General features: G+C 28.0%; 2 protein-coding genes across 2 annotated transcripts; one reads left to right on the forward strand and one right to left on the reverse strand.

The window, feature by feature from the left end:
* The first annotated feature begins 4158 nt into the window (after positions 1–4158).
* On the forward strand, positions 4159–5909 carry LOC111034712 (uncharacterized protein C45G9.7). Its single transcript, XM_022316043.1, has 4 exons — positions 4159–4553; positions 4672–4800; positions 4871–4948; positions 5027–5909. Exons 1-4 carry the CDS (start codon positions 4497–4499, stop codon positions 5135–5137), a joined length of 375 nt encoding a protein of 124 aa, XP_022171735.1. The 5' UTR covers positions 4159–4496; the 3' UTR covers positions 5138–5909.
* Positions 5910–5998: 89 nt separating this feature from the next.
* LOC111034702 (mutS protein homolog 5-like) lies at positions 5999–17705 on the reverse strand. The gene is made up of 15 exons (XM_022316032.1): positions 17584–17705; positions 12111–12237; positions 11969–12040; positions 11753–11832; positions 11491–11666; positions 10750–11079; positions 10069–10193; positions 9559–9688; positions 9273–9463; positions 9099–9144; positions 8886–9027; positions 8202–8424; positions 7978–8127; positions 7248–7867; positions 5999–6191 (listed from the first exon to the last, which is right to left on the reverse strand). The coding sequence occupies exons 1-14, from the start codon at positions 17703–17705 to the stop codon at positions 7580–7582; spliced, it is 2202 nt and encodes a 733-aa protein (XP_022171724.1). The 3' UTR covers positions 5999–6191; positions 7248–7579.
* Between the last annotated feature and the right edge of the window lie 1034 nt (positions 17706–18739).

Genomic DNA, 18739 nt, shown 5'->3' on the forward strand with positions numbered 1-18739 from the left:
TTTCATACGTTTCAAATAATAAATAAGAAAATAAAATAAATTCTTTTTTTTTGCTGTGCATAGTCAAATCATACTAAAAAGGTAGTTACCAATTCGTAAAAAATTCTAAGTAAGTAATGTAATGATATTCACAATACTTACTTCATAACTTAATATCATCATATTACCATTAAAAATGTCATTCATAAACCTAATAAACTAAGTGTATCATTTACTTTACTATGACCTATAAATCAAGTACAAAATACTAATAACTATATGTATGTGCAATGTAATTAAAAACACAAAATGTAACAATAACACATTTTGTACCTGTGTACCTTTTAAAATAAATAACAACAATATAAATATAATTAAAACCCAATTTCAATTCCACAGCTAATCTGACTTCAGCAACCTACCCTGTTTCGAACAGCCAATTTGTCTCTTACAGCTTACACCGTCTTTTCTCACTTATTAACTTAATCAATTATTGACCTTCATTTCTTGTTATGAATTGTGATGTATCAAATTAATATCGTCAATCGTGACTTAAATACAATAACTGTGTTCTTATATTATTCCAACATCAAAATAATAAGTTCTCGTTTTCATTCCATTGTCATTCAATCAATCCAATCATCCAATCGACTTCAACCAGGTAAGAAATTATAATGATTTATATTCACACATCTGTAATGATATGCTCTACATCATTAAAGCAATTCTTTAAAACGGTAATAAACTGTCGCAAGCACAAATCGGAAATCTCCCGACCCCAATAAATTATTGTCAGTCACTCACAGACAAAAATAGTCTACTTATAATATACGGTCACGGATTAAAAAATTGACACGTATACTTATGTTTGTAACGATAAAGCGTAGGGCGTGTAGGTTTCTTACATACTGCCAGAGAAAAGATATGGTAAAAAAGGGTCCTTGTCGCAGAAGAGAAATCTATACCTCTCGGATGCACAAAACATGCTTTTGATGAATCCGCCTGCCCGCCTATCACTCTCTGGTTGGCACAACAGGGTCGTCCCTTCGCCAGTGCATGAGCACCACCAGAGTAACAACTTCTCTATACCGAATCCTACGAGCGACAACCTGGACTCCTCATGACGAGCAATGATCAGTGTGTTGTATTATTTTGATTCGAGTATTTTGAATAATTAATTTTTGTCACCTAAAACTTCTACAGGCTACAGCATAACCCAGAGACAGCTACAAGTCAGGTAAGACATTTAATGTAAAATATATTATTATTGACTGCATTATATTATATGTACATTTGCCTATACATTTATATTGTACAGTGTATTTGATCGAATTCTCGAACACACGGCCTCGAGAGCCCTCTGAACACCTGGAGGAAGGTAATAAATAACGTAATTGCAATACTTGCATCTGGTATTATTCTCCAGCACTGCAGCACTTATAAGTGAAGAGAATCATAATGATACTTAAAGTTAATATCAAATTTAAATATTAATATAGGGATGAGCGGTATTTTTATTTATTCTGCTTTTGAGTTATTATTTATTAATGATCATAAATAATAGGATTACCAACAATAACAGTTAATAAGACACGCAGACTCAGATGTACTCATGTACTAAAAAGTAATAAGTATACAACCCATATTTATAAATCTGCACTTACGATCCCGATTAATCATAACAATATATAATCTTAAAAATATGAAATGGAAATTCTGGTCTCTGGACCTTAGCTACTCTTAAGCTTAACCCCGTCAATTACGATATTATAGGAAAAAAAGTTCCCCGAAAAAAGTCTCAGAAAAAAAGATGTGTAAAATATGTCTTATTATAACTATCTAAAGCAAATATTATAAATTATAATCCGTTCACTTGACTCTGGACCATTATCCTTCAATAAAAATGTTTCATTTCCACAAGATGTCCACTCATCTAAAACCATGGTACAAATAATGATGAATTTTAATTTATTTTTCTGTTAGTAATAATACTCCACATTATAGACATTTATGATTATTCATATCCCATAGGTTATGGTATTTTTAAATTCTGAGTGGAGCGATTAAATGTATTGATTTTTTTTTTGTGTATGTGTCCACGATAAGTATTTGAAATAATGCATCGATTTTCAACCTCAGTATGAGCAAAGACGGTATGTCAGTTAGATTTAAAAAGAAAAATTTTATGAATTTTTAACTCAAAATAATTAGCAAATTTTCGTCATATTTACGTATTTTGTCAATATTTGAACTTTAAATAATTATTAAAAAAAAATTGTTACTATAAAATACAGCTTGATTGACAATTTGTCCTGGATTGTTACAAGTCTGAATTGAACAATCCTTTACCATTTGTTTGATTTTCATGGCTCTTATTGCACCTTTATTAGCACCAGTGGCATATATACGAATTATTTTCAGTATGGGCCAATTTATCAATTATCACTAGTCAAGCAGCATAGCCATAATTATACATTTTTAAGGGAGCAGCTGCGTGGTTATATAATTAATAATATTATGACATATTATACTGCAGTTCAAATAAAAATTGCGCAATTCAATTTTATAATTATTATGTAAAATTAATTTTTTGTTTCTTTTTTTAAAAATATTGACAGTGTCGTTTGTATATTTTAATGTTATCTTACTATGAGTTTAACATCAAAGTCAATAAGTCATTAAAGCAAGTCCCGTCAATATAACATTTCCTTGTTGATTCCTCAAAAAAGACTTTAATCAACCGGCTAACTTAATCATGGTGAAAAACTGTTAACAGTGTAATTATACATGCAATGCTTTAATTGAACCTGCAATTTCACTATGGACTCTGGCCTAGGGGGCCCCCCTATATACGCCACTGATTAGCACCATGACAGTGTTCTTCTTCAAATCGTATGATTTTTGTAATTTTCAAAATGGTAATTAGCATTGCTGAACATTTCATTGAAGTTTTTTGGAACATTTTCATCGGTTTATACTTTGGCATATCTTTTTTATAGTATAAGTATGCCCGTCTAGTGCAATTATATTATTTCCCTTGTTTGACTTAAGAAAGTTCCATGGTTACACACTTGAATTACATTCGTGTACAACCGTTCTAATATGAAACTGGATACGTATGAATGTATGATAGGTAGATGATATGTAGGTGGATATGAGACTTTTTTTCCGTTTATCGTCAATTACTATCCATTAAAACTACAACTAAGTTAATATATTATTCTAAGGTCATGTATCATGAATAGCAACGTACAACTGTACAAGCTTATTTTTGATTCATTACAGTCATTTTTAGAAATGTGAAAACCCAAAATAATTAAGGAAAAATGGGAATTTTAGTTCCTAAAATTTAAATGCGTATACCGCTACACGGTATTTTTTGAAAAATCGACCTTCTTAGCGCTCCTGGCGGACAATGTCGTCAAATTACGACTCACTTTTCGACGCCCAGTTACTCACAGCCCACAGGACACAGATATATAAAAATATGTATACATATTCTGTGGAGTTTCTATAATATACACTGTATTATCTAGTTATATCTACATCGTGATTCAAAGCATGAAGAATATAGATGTATGTATACATATACATATATCTTTATTCTTCATGGTTCAAACTTCAAAGTAATACATTTGGAGTATTATTAAATCGTAGCAGATGATTCTTGAGGTTAGGTTAAAAATATGATATAATCAGGGGCTGATCCAGAAATTCATCAAGGGGGGGGGGGTAATAAAAATATATCCATCAGATACTATTCATACCTACTTAATAATATGCTTATTAATATAAACATTAATTACTCATTATTTCCTTATTAATATTCACCATTTAGAATTTATTCTTACAAACTGGGATCAATGACAACATTTTTATAAAATAAACGAAAAAATTCAACCGACATTTTTTTTTAAAAATAAATTTATAAAATTTAAATATAATAAGCTCAAGGGGGGGGGTATTTACCCTTTTACCCCTCCCTTGGATCCGCCACTGGATTTAATACCCATAAGACTAGAATTCTATTTATAAAATATATTTATTTTATATTTTAGCCTTTATGATAATACCCATATTATCTACCTATTAATTTAACAATAAAAGTAAGAAACGTTTGATTGGTGATAAGACTTAGTAATCGTATGACGTCACCGTGATATATTTAACAATAACACCACAGTCACAAACCACAGTGACACACCGTTGTGAGAAGCCGAAGAGCTGATAGTATTCATTCTACACTTTACAGTTAACAGTTACATCTACGCTCTACAGCATCGGATAGTTGGATACTATGGTTTGATACTACTGCCACACATATTTCTATAATTCTATTCAGCATTCAATATTGAATATGCTACTTAATAACTAACGCCGTAATTAATTGTATTGTGACAAACTGACATCTAACAATAATATTTGTGTTAGAAGTAATAACATAACTTTGGTACCTATCTGAAAGGTTTCGTCCCTGTGTTTTCCCATCGAGCTCTGTTAATCAAAAACCATACACAATGTGTGCTAAAATGGCTTTCACTCATCAACCTGGCACCGCCATGGAATGCCTTAGTGTAAGTACCTATTTTAAAATACTTTAAAACCAATACTTTTATTAATAACTTTGAAGTGTACCTATACAACAATTTAGTGTATATAACTTTTAAGTATATTTATTACCTATCATTTTAGATACCTATTACTTTAACGAAAGAATCTGCAATTGATACTGATGGTCGTGAATTATTAAAATGCGGGTTCAAAATTGGTGGAGGCATTGATCAAGATTTTAGGAAAAGTCCTCAAGGATATACAGATAATGTGAGAACTTAGATTTGTCGAGTATTTAATATATATTTAATTCAACCATTTTACAATTTTAATTTTTAAGGGTATTTATGTAACTGAAGTACATGATGGAAGTCCCGCATCTAGGTCTGGATTACGTATACATGACAAAATATTACAAGTACCAGCATATATTATCTATAAAACAATAATAGTTAAGTATAAATTATTTTATTTTATTTTTCTTAAATTCTTTTAGTGTAATGGATATGATTTTACAATGGTAACCCATAAAAAAGCTGTGGATTATATTAAGAAGCATAAAATACTAAATTTATTAGTTGCTCGAAGAGGTGTTACATCAACATAAAATATTACAAACTTGAAAAAAGTCATCTATTATTACTACATACAACCAAAGGTTTATTAATTAATTAAATTATTTATCCTATTTACCCATAGATGGTAATGTTTTTATACCACCTATTTTAAAATAAATGATTTTATTTATATGTTTAGTTTATTTCTATGTAAATGAAGTAATGTTATTATATTTTTTTTAAATATGGTCATGTTTATATCAAAACTGATCATCATTGTTATTGTGCATTTACCCTGATAGTTTCAATTCTTACTTTTATATTCCAATTTTTTATTCTTTCATGTTTGAGATTTCATGTATTACAAATTAAAATAACGGGTGTTCTGTAATTTATACGTATTGATTTAAAAATTATTAAAAGTTCCAATTTTAAATCAATTTTCCATTTGAAAACAAAATACTTGTTTTGATTTATATTTATCTATATTATATAAATTCTAGAATTATTCCAAATGTTCTTAACCAAATTTATTTGTTGTTATAGCTTATATTATTTTTACATTACTCTTCAGATGTTTCAGTATATTAAAATGTATTAAGATAATTAAATATAATTATCTTTCTATATGTTGATAAGTTACCCAGTATAAAATTTAATGAAAATAATTTTATACATTTATTTTTATTTGTAGTATAAACTGCATTTTATTAGGTGTAAGAATACAACTTTATAACTTAATATTATTAGTACCCATTACTTAAATATTATGTTAAAACATATTAGACTAGTAAAATAATCTTATATTATTAACAGTCCCGTCCAATTTTATATGTAATTAATACAATATATAGTTACTAAAAATTAGATATAAGCTTGAATTAAATTTCATATGTTAATATTCTAATTGTTTTTACATTTTATAATCATATAATTTATGTTGTTAAAGTTTGAATGAAGAAAATATAACAAAATGATTAAGCTTAATTCTAGCATTTTTACGGATACCTTATATTTTCCATGTCATTTACTAGTCCTTTGAAAGTATCATCTGTCATTTTGTCTTGCAATAGATCTAGTACTTTTTCAATAAAATGTTTCCTCCTAATTGAACAGAAAAAGTTTCAAATTTAAATGTATGCTAGATTAAGTCAGTAATAAATTGTCATGAAACTGAATGAAGTTCCCATCCCATACACATACTTAAAAATTCTAGTGAAAACCATATCATCCTAATTTTTACATAATAAAACTATTTACATCGCGGCTATAGATAGTATCTAAAGCTGTTATTTACATCAACAGTTGTCATGTTGTCTCTTTTGTGTGTTATGGTAATGGATCCTAGTTCAATGTTAGACCCATGGCACTGATTACAATTATTGGTCATATGTTATGACCATAGAAATTATTTTGAGTTAGAAATTCATAAAAATATTTCTATTTGTGTTTTAGATTTTAAAATGTAATACAAGAATCTTTATAAGTTTTTCTACATTCATCAAATAATTAAATGTGGACAAAATTACATATTAAGTAACCAAGAATAATGATTTATGTTATTTTGTTGTAAATTAAAAATATTATTTTTGGATACTTGAAACTCTGAAAGTATATTATTATATTTTATACTCACAATGACTTCAAGTTTGGAAAAATTGAATTTAATCTACTGCGTAGGTAGTACTAATGCTTACTAGTAAAATAAATTACTTTATCCAATTAAATTCTAAATTCTAAATTGTAAATTGTATTAATTGAAATAACAAACTTGTATAACATGTAATTTGTTGAAACATTTTAATTATAATAAATAAAAAAAAAAAATTACTTTAATCACAATAATATCACCGAATATGCAAAATTACTAAGTAATATTATAGCCTGACAGACCGCTTCGCTCAGAATCGTTTTTGTATGCAATGGTTTTATATCATTGAATTCAAATTTAACACCATTCATTGCAGTGACCCTCTTATAACCATATACCTTACACTATAGTATGTAGTTATAACTTATTACACAAATAAAATTGCACAGGGATCTGTCAGTTTTACGTATTAATACATTTTATAAGATTTTGAATGTATGATATATTAAACAATGTAAATACCTACTTAACTAAAAATGTTAAAAATAAAACTATTTTTGTTGTAATACCTAGAAAATAATTTGTATCTGAGATTTTCTGTCATTGGGCTTACACATTCATCATGTTGGATTGATTGAAGAACCTTATACATAGTTCAATTTATATTTTAATTATTCATAATAATTTACTAATTCATAATCATTATTTTATACCTTATTAGCTCTTTCAACTATACATGTTGGTAAACCATTTTGTGCTGCTATGCTGTGAGCCATACTCATATTTTGGTTTTTTATTTTATCTACTACTCTATATAAGCATACTATTTTGGAGTATTCTACCGTGTGGCTCATGCTAAGGTACTAAATAGAAGACATTTATTTAAAAAACTAGTTGATTATTAATTTCTATTATTTATGATATTATTCAAACAGTTGTCTACTATGTAGGTACTCACTTTTATATTGTCATTTAAAATATCTTTATTTATTATTTGTTGAAGAAGATTTGGTAAAGAATGAAAATGAGTTGAAACAATGATGTGAGGCAATAAATGTAATGGTCTATGCACAAAATGACAAATACTTGCTAGTAGCAAAGCTAACCCATTGACTTCAGATGTACCTTTTCCAAATTCATCTAATATTACGAGAGAGCTACATGTTGATTCATTTAATGCCACTGACATCTATTTGTTATAAGTAAATCATATAAATCATTTTCTTTTTTTGTTATATGAGGTTTATATTGATTTTTTAATAAATCATGTTTAATTTGTAGGTACTAATAGGTACTAACTTGTTTTAGATCAACCATAAAAGCTGACATTAAAGAGCTTACAGATTCAGTTGATTGAATTCTTGTATGAATATGATCTAATATACTTATTTCTGTGTACTCAGCTGGTATGTAACATCCAATATGGCATAGATATGATATTAATGCTACCTATTATTATTTACAAATATGAAATAACCAGCTTATTAGGAAAGTAAATTCATTAAGTAACAAAAATGTTGGACCTGCTTTAAGTAAATACTTTTTCCACTTGAATTAAATCCTGTTATAACTTTGATACATTGATTTATTTTTGAAGAATAATAACTGTTAGGCACAAATTTATTCACATATTTTTCTTGTAAAATATGTCGACCATTAATTATGTTTATTATACAGTGTTCTTTAGGAAGTATATTAGGTTTTATTAATTTCAAATCTTTGGCAACATCAGCAAACCCTATTAAACTAATAATTATTTGTTTGTTAAATGAAGAATTATTTTATATTAAGTGTGCAAACAACTTTTAGATGAAAATATTTGCATAATTTAAATTGTATAATATGCATTATGGCAGATTAAACAAAATAATATTATACATAATATGATAACAATTGATTGTATACCCATCTATACAAGAAATAATAATTATGAAAATACTATTAGATCACAGTTTAAAACGTTTAAATACTAGGTTAGGTACTTAGATCTCAAAAAAACAAATACATTTTTTTATTAGAACAATCAGATGTAGGTTTTTGAGAGGGGATGATAAATAGGTAATAAATACTTAATAATGCTTAAGCTTTAATAGCAATATAATATTGGTAGTAAAAAAAAGATTTAAAAAAAAAAAATTTAATTTATGCAGAAATAATATCATTAGTGTATTAGACTTTATAATATGTAGTATTTATATCACACATACCAGTCTAATTCAGCAATTAATTTTAAAATTAAATGTAGATCGCTTATCCAGTTCTGTATAATAAGCTCTGACAGTTTTGTCATAATTTGAATTTCTTCTTGAATAATACTTGATTCAATTTCACCAAAATATTTATCAAGTTCTAAAAACATTGATTTAAGATTGGATACTCTTACTACACAATTATTTATTCAAATCATGTAGTGTACTAACCATAACACCTTGAAGTTTTGTAATATACATTATCTGTCAGATGAAACTACAATCAATACAAAGATATTCTATATTTTAAACAATTCACTGAAGTAATAAATAATAATACACTACTTAATTATGAAGTTACTATACATTTTAAATTAAACAAATAAAAAATATAGGTACCTTAAATTCTAAATTTTGGATTTTATAATCATTTTCAGTCATCACATTAGAAGGTTTCCAAAATGGAAGACACAATAGAAATCCAATTTCTGGCATTTTACGTATTGAACACTCGTTAATGTATGAAGGTAATTCTTGTAGTTCTTTTAATGTTATTTCATCTAATAGTTCAGATATGTTTTCAATTTTTGATTTTTCTATGAAATAATAATTATCTATCTAACTATCTTTTAACAATACCTGACCAATAAGTATCTACATTATACAAGTTATTTTAAAGATGTTACTGTACTTTCATCAAGTTCTGGTATGAATCCGGGTTTTACTACAAATCTATCTTGGGTAGTGGATTTTTCAAAGTCAATTATACAGGACATAGAATTAACCATAGTATAAAGACTATCTTTTAATGTTTCTTTAATCTATAATTATATTATACTCTGCTATAGTTGTTACTGAACCACCTATTTAAGAAACGATGTAAGTCACAAAATATCAGAAATTGAGATTTTGTGTGGAATATGTTATCAAATTATAGACGGATCATGTGGGAACATTTGCAAAAAAAAAAATTTAATTTTACCACTGTAAATATTCAGTATGCAAGAGAAATAACCATGTATCACTGGTAACGTAAAAACAGTTTTTTTTTGTTTTCTCAGAATTACCTTTTATGGACTTACATTGTTTCTCAAATAGGTGGTTCAACAATGAAAAATCATTACAATTTTCAAGTACACTGTACAATATTTAAAGAATAATGTTTAAATATCACATTTATTACTGCCTAGAAAAAACATACCTTTGTAAAAAAAGTAATTTGCTCTGAATATCTTTCACAAATTTCTCCAATTGTTACAGCATTTATAACTGTCTGAAATATATAATCAGATATACATTTAGTAAGTAAAAATGGTGCAGATTGTACTCATTTAATTTTTGTATAAAAATAAATTTTAATTTCAAAAGTATACTTAATATTTACTTGATATAATAATTTCCATTGGTACATTGAGGCATTACCAGCATTAATTTTTACTACAGAAGACTAAAATCATTATATTATTAAAAACATAAAATGTTATTTTATTTACGTTTGTTATACCTTATCTTAATTTTAAAATAATACATGTATTTAATATATTATAAATTATAATATATAATAATTTAAACTTGTCCTCATTGTATGATATATATTTTAAATTTTATACTCTACATTGTATAATTGATACAAACAATTATTAAATCCAAGCAATAAATTACAATTATTAAGAAAATAAAATACTTACTAACACACAGCGGCAATGTTTGATACAATTAATCAATGAGAGTATTACACTTTCATTACAAGGTTTAATGCAAAACTCTATAAATTCATGTCTATATCTTATAACATCAATATTTTTGGTAGGTTGGGCTAAAATATTCTTTAAAAACTTTGAACCTAAAACTGAGTTACACCGATTCAATAAACTAAAAATACTTGGGCCTTCTTTAGTTGAATTTTTGGCCCATTTGTATGCAGATGGGTGTTCATGTACTGAAAATATTTGCAATGACTCATATGTACTAATACCAAGCCAAACTAGATTATCCATGTTAAGAATTCTTAATGACATTATTGTGAAGTTGGTTGGTAAATTTAATTTTATCAATGGAGTGTCCAAGAAATGTAGTAATGCACCTAATGCACATACAGCTAACTCTTGAGTGAAATCTATTAAGCTGCGTATATATATTTTGCGGGACTTTTCATTTTTCGGAGCAGACGCCAATGACATGGATAAAATTAATTGCTCACATGTTTTGAAATCTAAAAATAAAAATGTACTATGCATAATTGTATCTATACAGAAAAAAATTGTACCTTTTTAAATATTATTAATGTGTAAAAATGTAATAAGACTATTACTTATTATAAACTATATTGTATAATATCATATATTATGTTATAGCTGTTTTTATCAACTTTTGCTGGGTAGCTAAGTACCTAATTGGCTCTTAAAAAAATATGTTGAGGAATTATGTTTTACAGTCATGTTTTTCAATTAACAGATCTTATAAATATATCATTTTTAAATTAATTTAATGTAGAATTTTGAATCCACATTATATTGGTTATAGTTGTATAGATGGTAATATGCTAATATACATAATAATTCTTTAATCATATAGTTATAACTTATAAATTATAATAAAATATTTTATGTTGTATTTTATAAAAGTAGTAAATATAGATACTTACTGAAACATTGTTTGGGTAATATATGCACTATCTCATCTGATTTATAATCATCAGTACTAGTTGGACTAGAATACATATTTATTTTGCCATTATGAGCTAACTGCTTAATAATTTTTAAAAAATGTCCACCTTGTAAACTACATACTACGATATTTCTACAATACAAATATTACAATTTTAATTGTAGGCAGTTTTCTTAAGTATAATTATATAATAGTTTAGTTTAATAAATTCAACTTACGCAGGTCTAACTTGCATAAATAAAGCATTCAACATTTTAAAGTCTAAATTACTTTCTATGACATCGTGCAAAATTTGTATCTATTTACAATTTCCCCAAAAAAGATATTAAATACATTAGTTACCTAGGTGCCTATTATAAATACTAAATTTAGATATGCACAATATGGTCATAAATGGATAACAGTAATATACTATTTTAATGATTTTTTATTACTTCAGATATTTGGCTATTATAAGATGCAGCTCCCAGCATACCATTTTTCCAATAGATTGAGAGAAATATATCCTAATATTTAAAAATCAAAACTATTCAGTTTGTAAACTCTATTAAATATTATTTTTTAATAATATATTACTTTATCATCAGCGTTTAATGTAGTATCAGAATCAGATTTATTAATGTTATTTGCATCATTATAGTTTGAATAATCAACAGATGAAAAATCAATTGCATTCGAACAGGTTGCACTTCTACTCAGATCCCTAAAAATATGAAAACAGTAAACCTTATTTGATAAGATTGAAGATACACATGGTAGTTGGAGTTAAATAGACCAAACCACTGAAGCAGGTATTTTTATACATGAAAACAACAATTAGCACCGAGCTTGATTAGAAGAAATGTGGGAAGGTGTTACCTACTGCTGAACAATATTGGTAGTTATAATTGTTTAGTACTTAAGTCGGAGTGAGTATACGTCATAAGAACTTTAATAAGATTCTACCTGACAATAAACTTCAATGGTTGTAAGTTTTAAAATTTTAATCAGTGTTCTTTTTCTTTCTAATTCAATAATATTATTTAAATATACTTAGTTACTTATATGGATACGGTAACCGACGTTTCGTCCTCGGTCAATATTAAGATGGAAAGATTTTGGTTCCCGGAGCCAGGAGTTTATTACCTTAGAATGTTTGGTACCCGTTTTTTAAATCATTATTTCAATTAAATTCAGTGTGAATAGGTTTATGGTTCAAATAGGTAGTAGATTAAAATGAATCTAAATATTTTGAAAATGGCATTGCAAATAGTAATATTTATAATTTTATAAATCCCCACAAATAATGTTTTTGGATTACATCAATATTACTAACATATCGTTATTTTTTGTCCAAATTTTAACTTAGAATGTCTATAAAAAGTCAGTGTTAATATATTTTTTAGATTTTTTGGATATGGTATAAACTAAACTTATGAGAAACTTGGTTTATTTTAGGTTTTAAATTTTAAATCCTAAGCTATAAAAATTAAACATTTTAAAATTGTTTTACCACACCATAATTTGTAAAATGTTTGTAATTTTAAACATTTTTTTTCAAAATACAAACTTTAAATGCTTATAAAAAAATCACGCATATGTATCTTTACTATTTTTAACTGTAATTATAATAACTTAGGAGGAGCCTTGTATTGAATTTTAAAGCTTTTTGGGGAAGCAAACAATTTTCATCAATAGAAAAAAATAGAAAAAAAAAATTAAAAAATGGAAATTGTCTATATAAATAGTCAAAAAAAGTTGAACAATTTTTTTAAATGTATTATGTATTTATGTATAGAAAATGCCAATAGAAATATTTGTTGAAAATTTCAAGTGCAATTACAATATTGTTTGTTTTTGAATTACAGCAGAATAAGAAAATTGTTCGATGAGAAATCGTTAGCTTATGGTCGAATAAATAATGTCTTAAAAATTTGAATTCAAAATTAATTTGAGTTTAGTATTTTTTTTTTTGTTAAAAAGAGAAAAACTTATGAGAAATCTTATATTATGTTTTCAAATCTTAGATATTATAAGAAAATGTTTCATGCAGTTTGTCAAAATTCTGACTTCCTACGTTTCACTTCACTCAAGAGTCTAAAAGTACGAGTATAAACATTTTTAATTTTTAATTTTACTAAAAATGCTATTATTCAAAAAGAATAAATTATTACAAATAATTTAAAGTTAAATACCTAATACCTGGGTACTCATGTTTCACAAATTTCAATTAATTTTTACGCCAACTCAGTCATATTTTTCACAAAATATAAATAGGGAGCTCCATCATTATTATGTTTAAATTCATTACAGTATAATTGTATTTTCTTTCCTTTCAAATTAATTTTCATTGGCACATTCATTGATCATTGATTATCTCATGTTTTGTTTTTTTTTTTTGTTTCAATGATATATAATGAACTAATATCAAATTTATTTTCAAACCTTATATTTTTTCATGTTACTGAATAAATGTGTATTAATAATGATTTAAAACAACGGAGACAAATTCATTAATTCATAAGTTATAAGTCATAATATAGTTAAATAACGTCTGAAACCAAAACCAAACTTAATCTGTATAAATATAGGTAACTGCAGTAACTGTGATGAATAATAATAATATCATTCGGACGAAATCGAAAACAATATGTAAGATACTCTTCAGCCTTTTCACATGACACTCCGAGTAGGTGCGACGGAAATGCGGAGTACGCATGTCGTATAGGTAACCTTATATTCTGTGTCACGCGAGAGTTATATCAAATGGTACATTCTACATGGGGAGCTGAACCAAATTCTGAGGGGGGGGGGGTGAACAAAAAAACCCATAGATTAAAGTGGTGCACCAGTGCCCCACCCCTTCTTGAACATTTTTCTAGATCCACGACTAGATCATACATTTTTACTAGAATACCTTTTTAGGGTATATTTGAATAGTTATTTCATTATTTGTATAACTTTATAAGTTTAAGGAATATTGAATTGTCAATCGTTATACTTACATGTTTAATGGAAGTAGTTACAATTTTACATTAATATTAACGATACTCGTTAATATCTTTATTTAAAAAAACACGAAACAACTTAATATTAGCAGGTTGTAAGTCTGAGTAGCTAACTATGTGTTGCAACTTTGCAAGTAGTCGCTTAGTGCTTACGGTCGTAACCACTAGCCAGTTGTTTACGTCCTGTTCAACCTAATAGGTATACACCACGGAGTGCACCATAAAAGAAAAATGTTGCGCAGTGCTTTCGTAGTTTCGTGTAACGTTCCCCGAATACAACACTGATCATTGCCCATTGGGTTTTATTTTCTTTCGGCGACTACCAATATTATAATCGTGCATAAAATCTTCAAACATATCAGTGCCTGCTATTTTAAGCACAAAAAATGTCAGGAAGGCTTGCCTTCGAAAAATTATGGTGGAAGTTAGAATTTGGCTGTAGGATTTCGTTTAAAAGCAATGGCCTGAGAAAGTTCGCTATTTTGAGATTCTTACGCATTCAAACGTCACTCTAATTTTCCACAACTAGGTATTTATCTTGATTTTTTTTTTTGAAACGTGTGTACGTGTGTACAACAAGTTTGATTTAAAACGATGGTGTAATCACAATTTGTCAGTCTAACTTATAGTTTTGTTGTTTAGAGGCTTATATAGTATAGCCTAATGAAGTTTTCGATTCTGCGACTTTTACGCATTCACACATTGCTCCATTTTACCGCGCTTTTAATTATTTTAATGCTAAATAAAGATATATAATGCTTTTTAAAATTTATTTTTGGTATATATAGACAACATGTTATCAGATTGATTTTAACAAATAAATCCTTTATTGTTTAACATATTTAAAAGTTTTTAAGTACCTACACACTTTACGTTAGGTTAGTACCAGTGCTGTAGCTAGGATCTTAAGCCCCCCTTTTCAAAATTATGATTGCTTAGTGCTTGCCAATACATTTTGAATAATAATGTTTGTTTACACCCAATTTTAAATTTTTTTTCTTATATCTTTATAGCTATAATTCTACTATACGTGTGTATGTCACTAAACTCCTTCTAAATGGCTGGACCGATTTGAATGAATTTTTTTGTATACGTTTGGGTGACGCCCTGGATGGATTAGATTTACAATTGGACCCGATAGGTCCGACCCGGGGAGTTGCTCAAACAGGGATTTACGAAGGAAATATTTGCTTATATACGGTTGCTATTGGTTATAGGAGAAATATAAATATATTTAGTAAAAATTGGTATTTTTTTTTTTGTTTATTGGTTGCCTACAGTGGTTCATCGGGCAGATCAGATATTGCTGTATAAACATGCATACAATTGAAACGCCTTTTTTTTTTTATTAATTTATAGTTTTACTGGTACTTACTTAATAGTACCTACCTTTGAACTGATATCGACAACTTACATATTATTGCTGTTATACCCGTTTTCGATAAAATTGTTGTCTGCTGTCGGCGAATCGGGAAAATTTAAACTATACCTATATTAATAAAATAATACTAAAAATATATTTTTAAAACTGGTATATTGGTCGGGAAACTGAGTTGTCGTTGAATTGGGATTTGGCGAAGTGGATATGAATCGTAAAAGTAATATAATTAATTGTCGTTTTATCCGGTAATAAGATTAAATATCGAATTAACCCAAAAATATATAGGTATATAGTCATATACAATAGCTTAGATTTAGTAGTCAATACGATACACTCACAAGTCAACTCAAGTTTGAGTATATTTGTTTAATTTACTTCTTAAAACAAATTTTTTCCTTTTTTGTGTAATATAAAAATGAATATATCATAATTAATAATTAATAGTAACATTTATTTTAAAATTAAATTTTTTTGGGTTTTCCAAGTACATTTTTAGGTCTTTTTTTGTATTTTTTTTACTGCATTTTTGTGTATTTTTTAGGTCATTAAAATCCTAGCAATAATCATATTGAATATAGATGGTAATCTAGCACCTAGCGGGGCTGCAATCCACCACAGGTGGATTGCCTTGCCTACCTGATAATATACTGCTCGCATTATCACCATCGTGTGTCGAATATAGAGATGGCATTTTTAACGGTCAACGAAGTGCACGGGATCAGCTAGTATTTTATACAAATTATTACACAAAATGTATGTTACATTTATTTATTTATTTTTTATACACTTGAAACAAATTTCAATAGAATGTCAGTATCGATCACTTATAATACTATACTAACTTATATGTGAACTAATATTTTGTAATTATTATAATTCACTGTAATTTTAGACTATTAATTTTAAGCTTATTTGATATCAATATTGTTTTTATCAAATACTATTTATAATTATTATTTTTTGCGGAACTCGATATTTATTGCTTCAAGCTAATAATAGTAATCCGTGTTTCAAGCACAGATATAATATGTAGGTATAATATATTAATATGTATGTTTTTTTATATCTGTGGTTCCAAATTAGTTTAAGTAGTTAAGTTTATAGGTCTACGTTCAAGAACATTGGTAATTACAAAATAATGAATATACATTATTGATAAATGAATATCCGTGCGATTCACGGAGTCGAGACCATCTTGACAGGTATGTGAAGATTGTTTTTTGGTTCCGTACAATAAGGGAACGGATTGCCACGTTCGGCCCGCTTAGAAAAGTGGCGTTGACTCGTGGGTCCGTCCGGATAGCGTGGCCTAGGCAGGCGCGCTTGGGGGAGACTGACTAACGTTTAGGTAGCCCTGACAAAGGCTATTTTATTCTTCCCGCCAGTGGTCTTCGAGGTCTGACGGTGGCAGTCTATCCGATCCCCTGTTGATGGACTGCAACGCTTCAAGCTCGCTATGTACCGCGGGTCCTGGGCTAAACCGTCCGTATGATTTGACGGTTGGGGTCACGAGTTCGAAGCCCGTAGGTATTGACCAGCGTCAGTAGTATTCTTCTTGGTTGGCTGGCGATGCGGAATCGGCGATGTCTTCGAGAATGGCGGTGATCGGTCTCGATCTTATATTCGGCGATAGCTGTTAGTTTTTCCTTTCTTCATAGACGTCAGCAGTGAGTATTTGTACTGGTTGTGAAGTCTAGGAAGGTGGAGAAGGAACTGTGTCTTGGTCGGTCGAGTGCTTTTTTGCATTGCTTTATTTTTAGTTTCTCTGTTCCAAGCTTTGATGCTTCTTTCAGAGGGTTTCATGTTGGGCGTGATATGGTTCATGAATTAGCTATTTTCTGTTTAGAAGGAGATTTAGGAGATTGGTCTGTTTATGAATAGCTGGTTAGGTGAGGTTCTTGTGCTTATATTTGAGATATGTAGAAATTTTGAATTTGAGATGGTGGATTTTAGTTTTGATGTTTCAATGTGTATGTGATGTCTGATGGAAGGGATTCCTGCAAAGTTCCTGATGGTTGTATTTCTAACAAACCATTGACTGTCTGTGATGGTTCTTAATATTCTTGATTGAGTACTCTCCAGTTGTTTCCAAGAATTTTGGTCAATGTTGGAGGCCTATACTGGTCCTGCGTATGTAAACATTGGCCTTAGATAGGTTTTGTATATATGTAATTTAATTTTTAGGGAATCGGACTGTTTTTGTGGGCTTATGTAATTTGCGCCAAAAACACCCCCCCCCTCAAAAAAAAAAAAAATATATATGTCATTTGCGCCACATCTAAAATTGTATTTTGGTAATTTGCGCCAAATAAAACTAAATAAAAAGGCAATATGTAATCTGCGTCATCGTTTACCTACAAAAATTGTAATTTGCGCCATAGTTCACCTTATTGAAATTGTAATTAGCGCCACAAGTAACACGAACTCCATGTATATTAAATAAGTAAATCTTCTACTTAAAGCATATAAAAATCAGTCATGTTATAATTATAAATAAACGTATAAATATTGTAATGTATAAATATAAATTTTCGTTTAGTATGTACAATTTTCGTAATATAACATTTAATTTTTGAATTAAAATACCTAGCTACTTATAATATTTAGCTTACTTGCGTTTTTTTTTATATTTATAGCTCAATGAAGAAACCAAGCATTTTTTGTCAATTTTCTTTGTCTGTACGTCTTCATATATTTGTTGAAAAGTTTCCAAAGTTTCCACTTTTTAGTAGAATTTCGTTTTTTAAGATGTATACTTTTAATTTTAATCAAAGTTTCGGTTTGAAATCATTTCAGTACATCCAAAAAGTGGTAAATAGTAGGATGTGGGTGATAGA

The sequence above is a fragment of the Myzus persicae genome, unplaced genomic scaffold (assembly GCF_001856785.1).
Source record: "Myzus persicae strain clone G006 unplaced genomic scaffold, MPER_G0061.0, whole genome shotgun sequence".
Lineage (NCBI taxonomy): Eukaryota > Metazoa > Arthropoda > Insecta > Hemiptera > Aphididae > Myzus > Myzus persicae.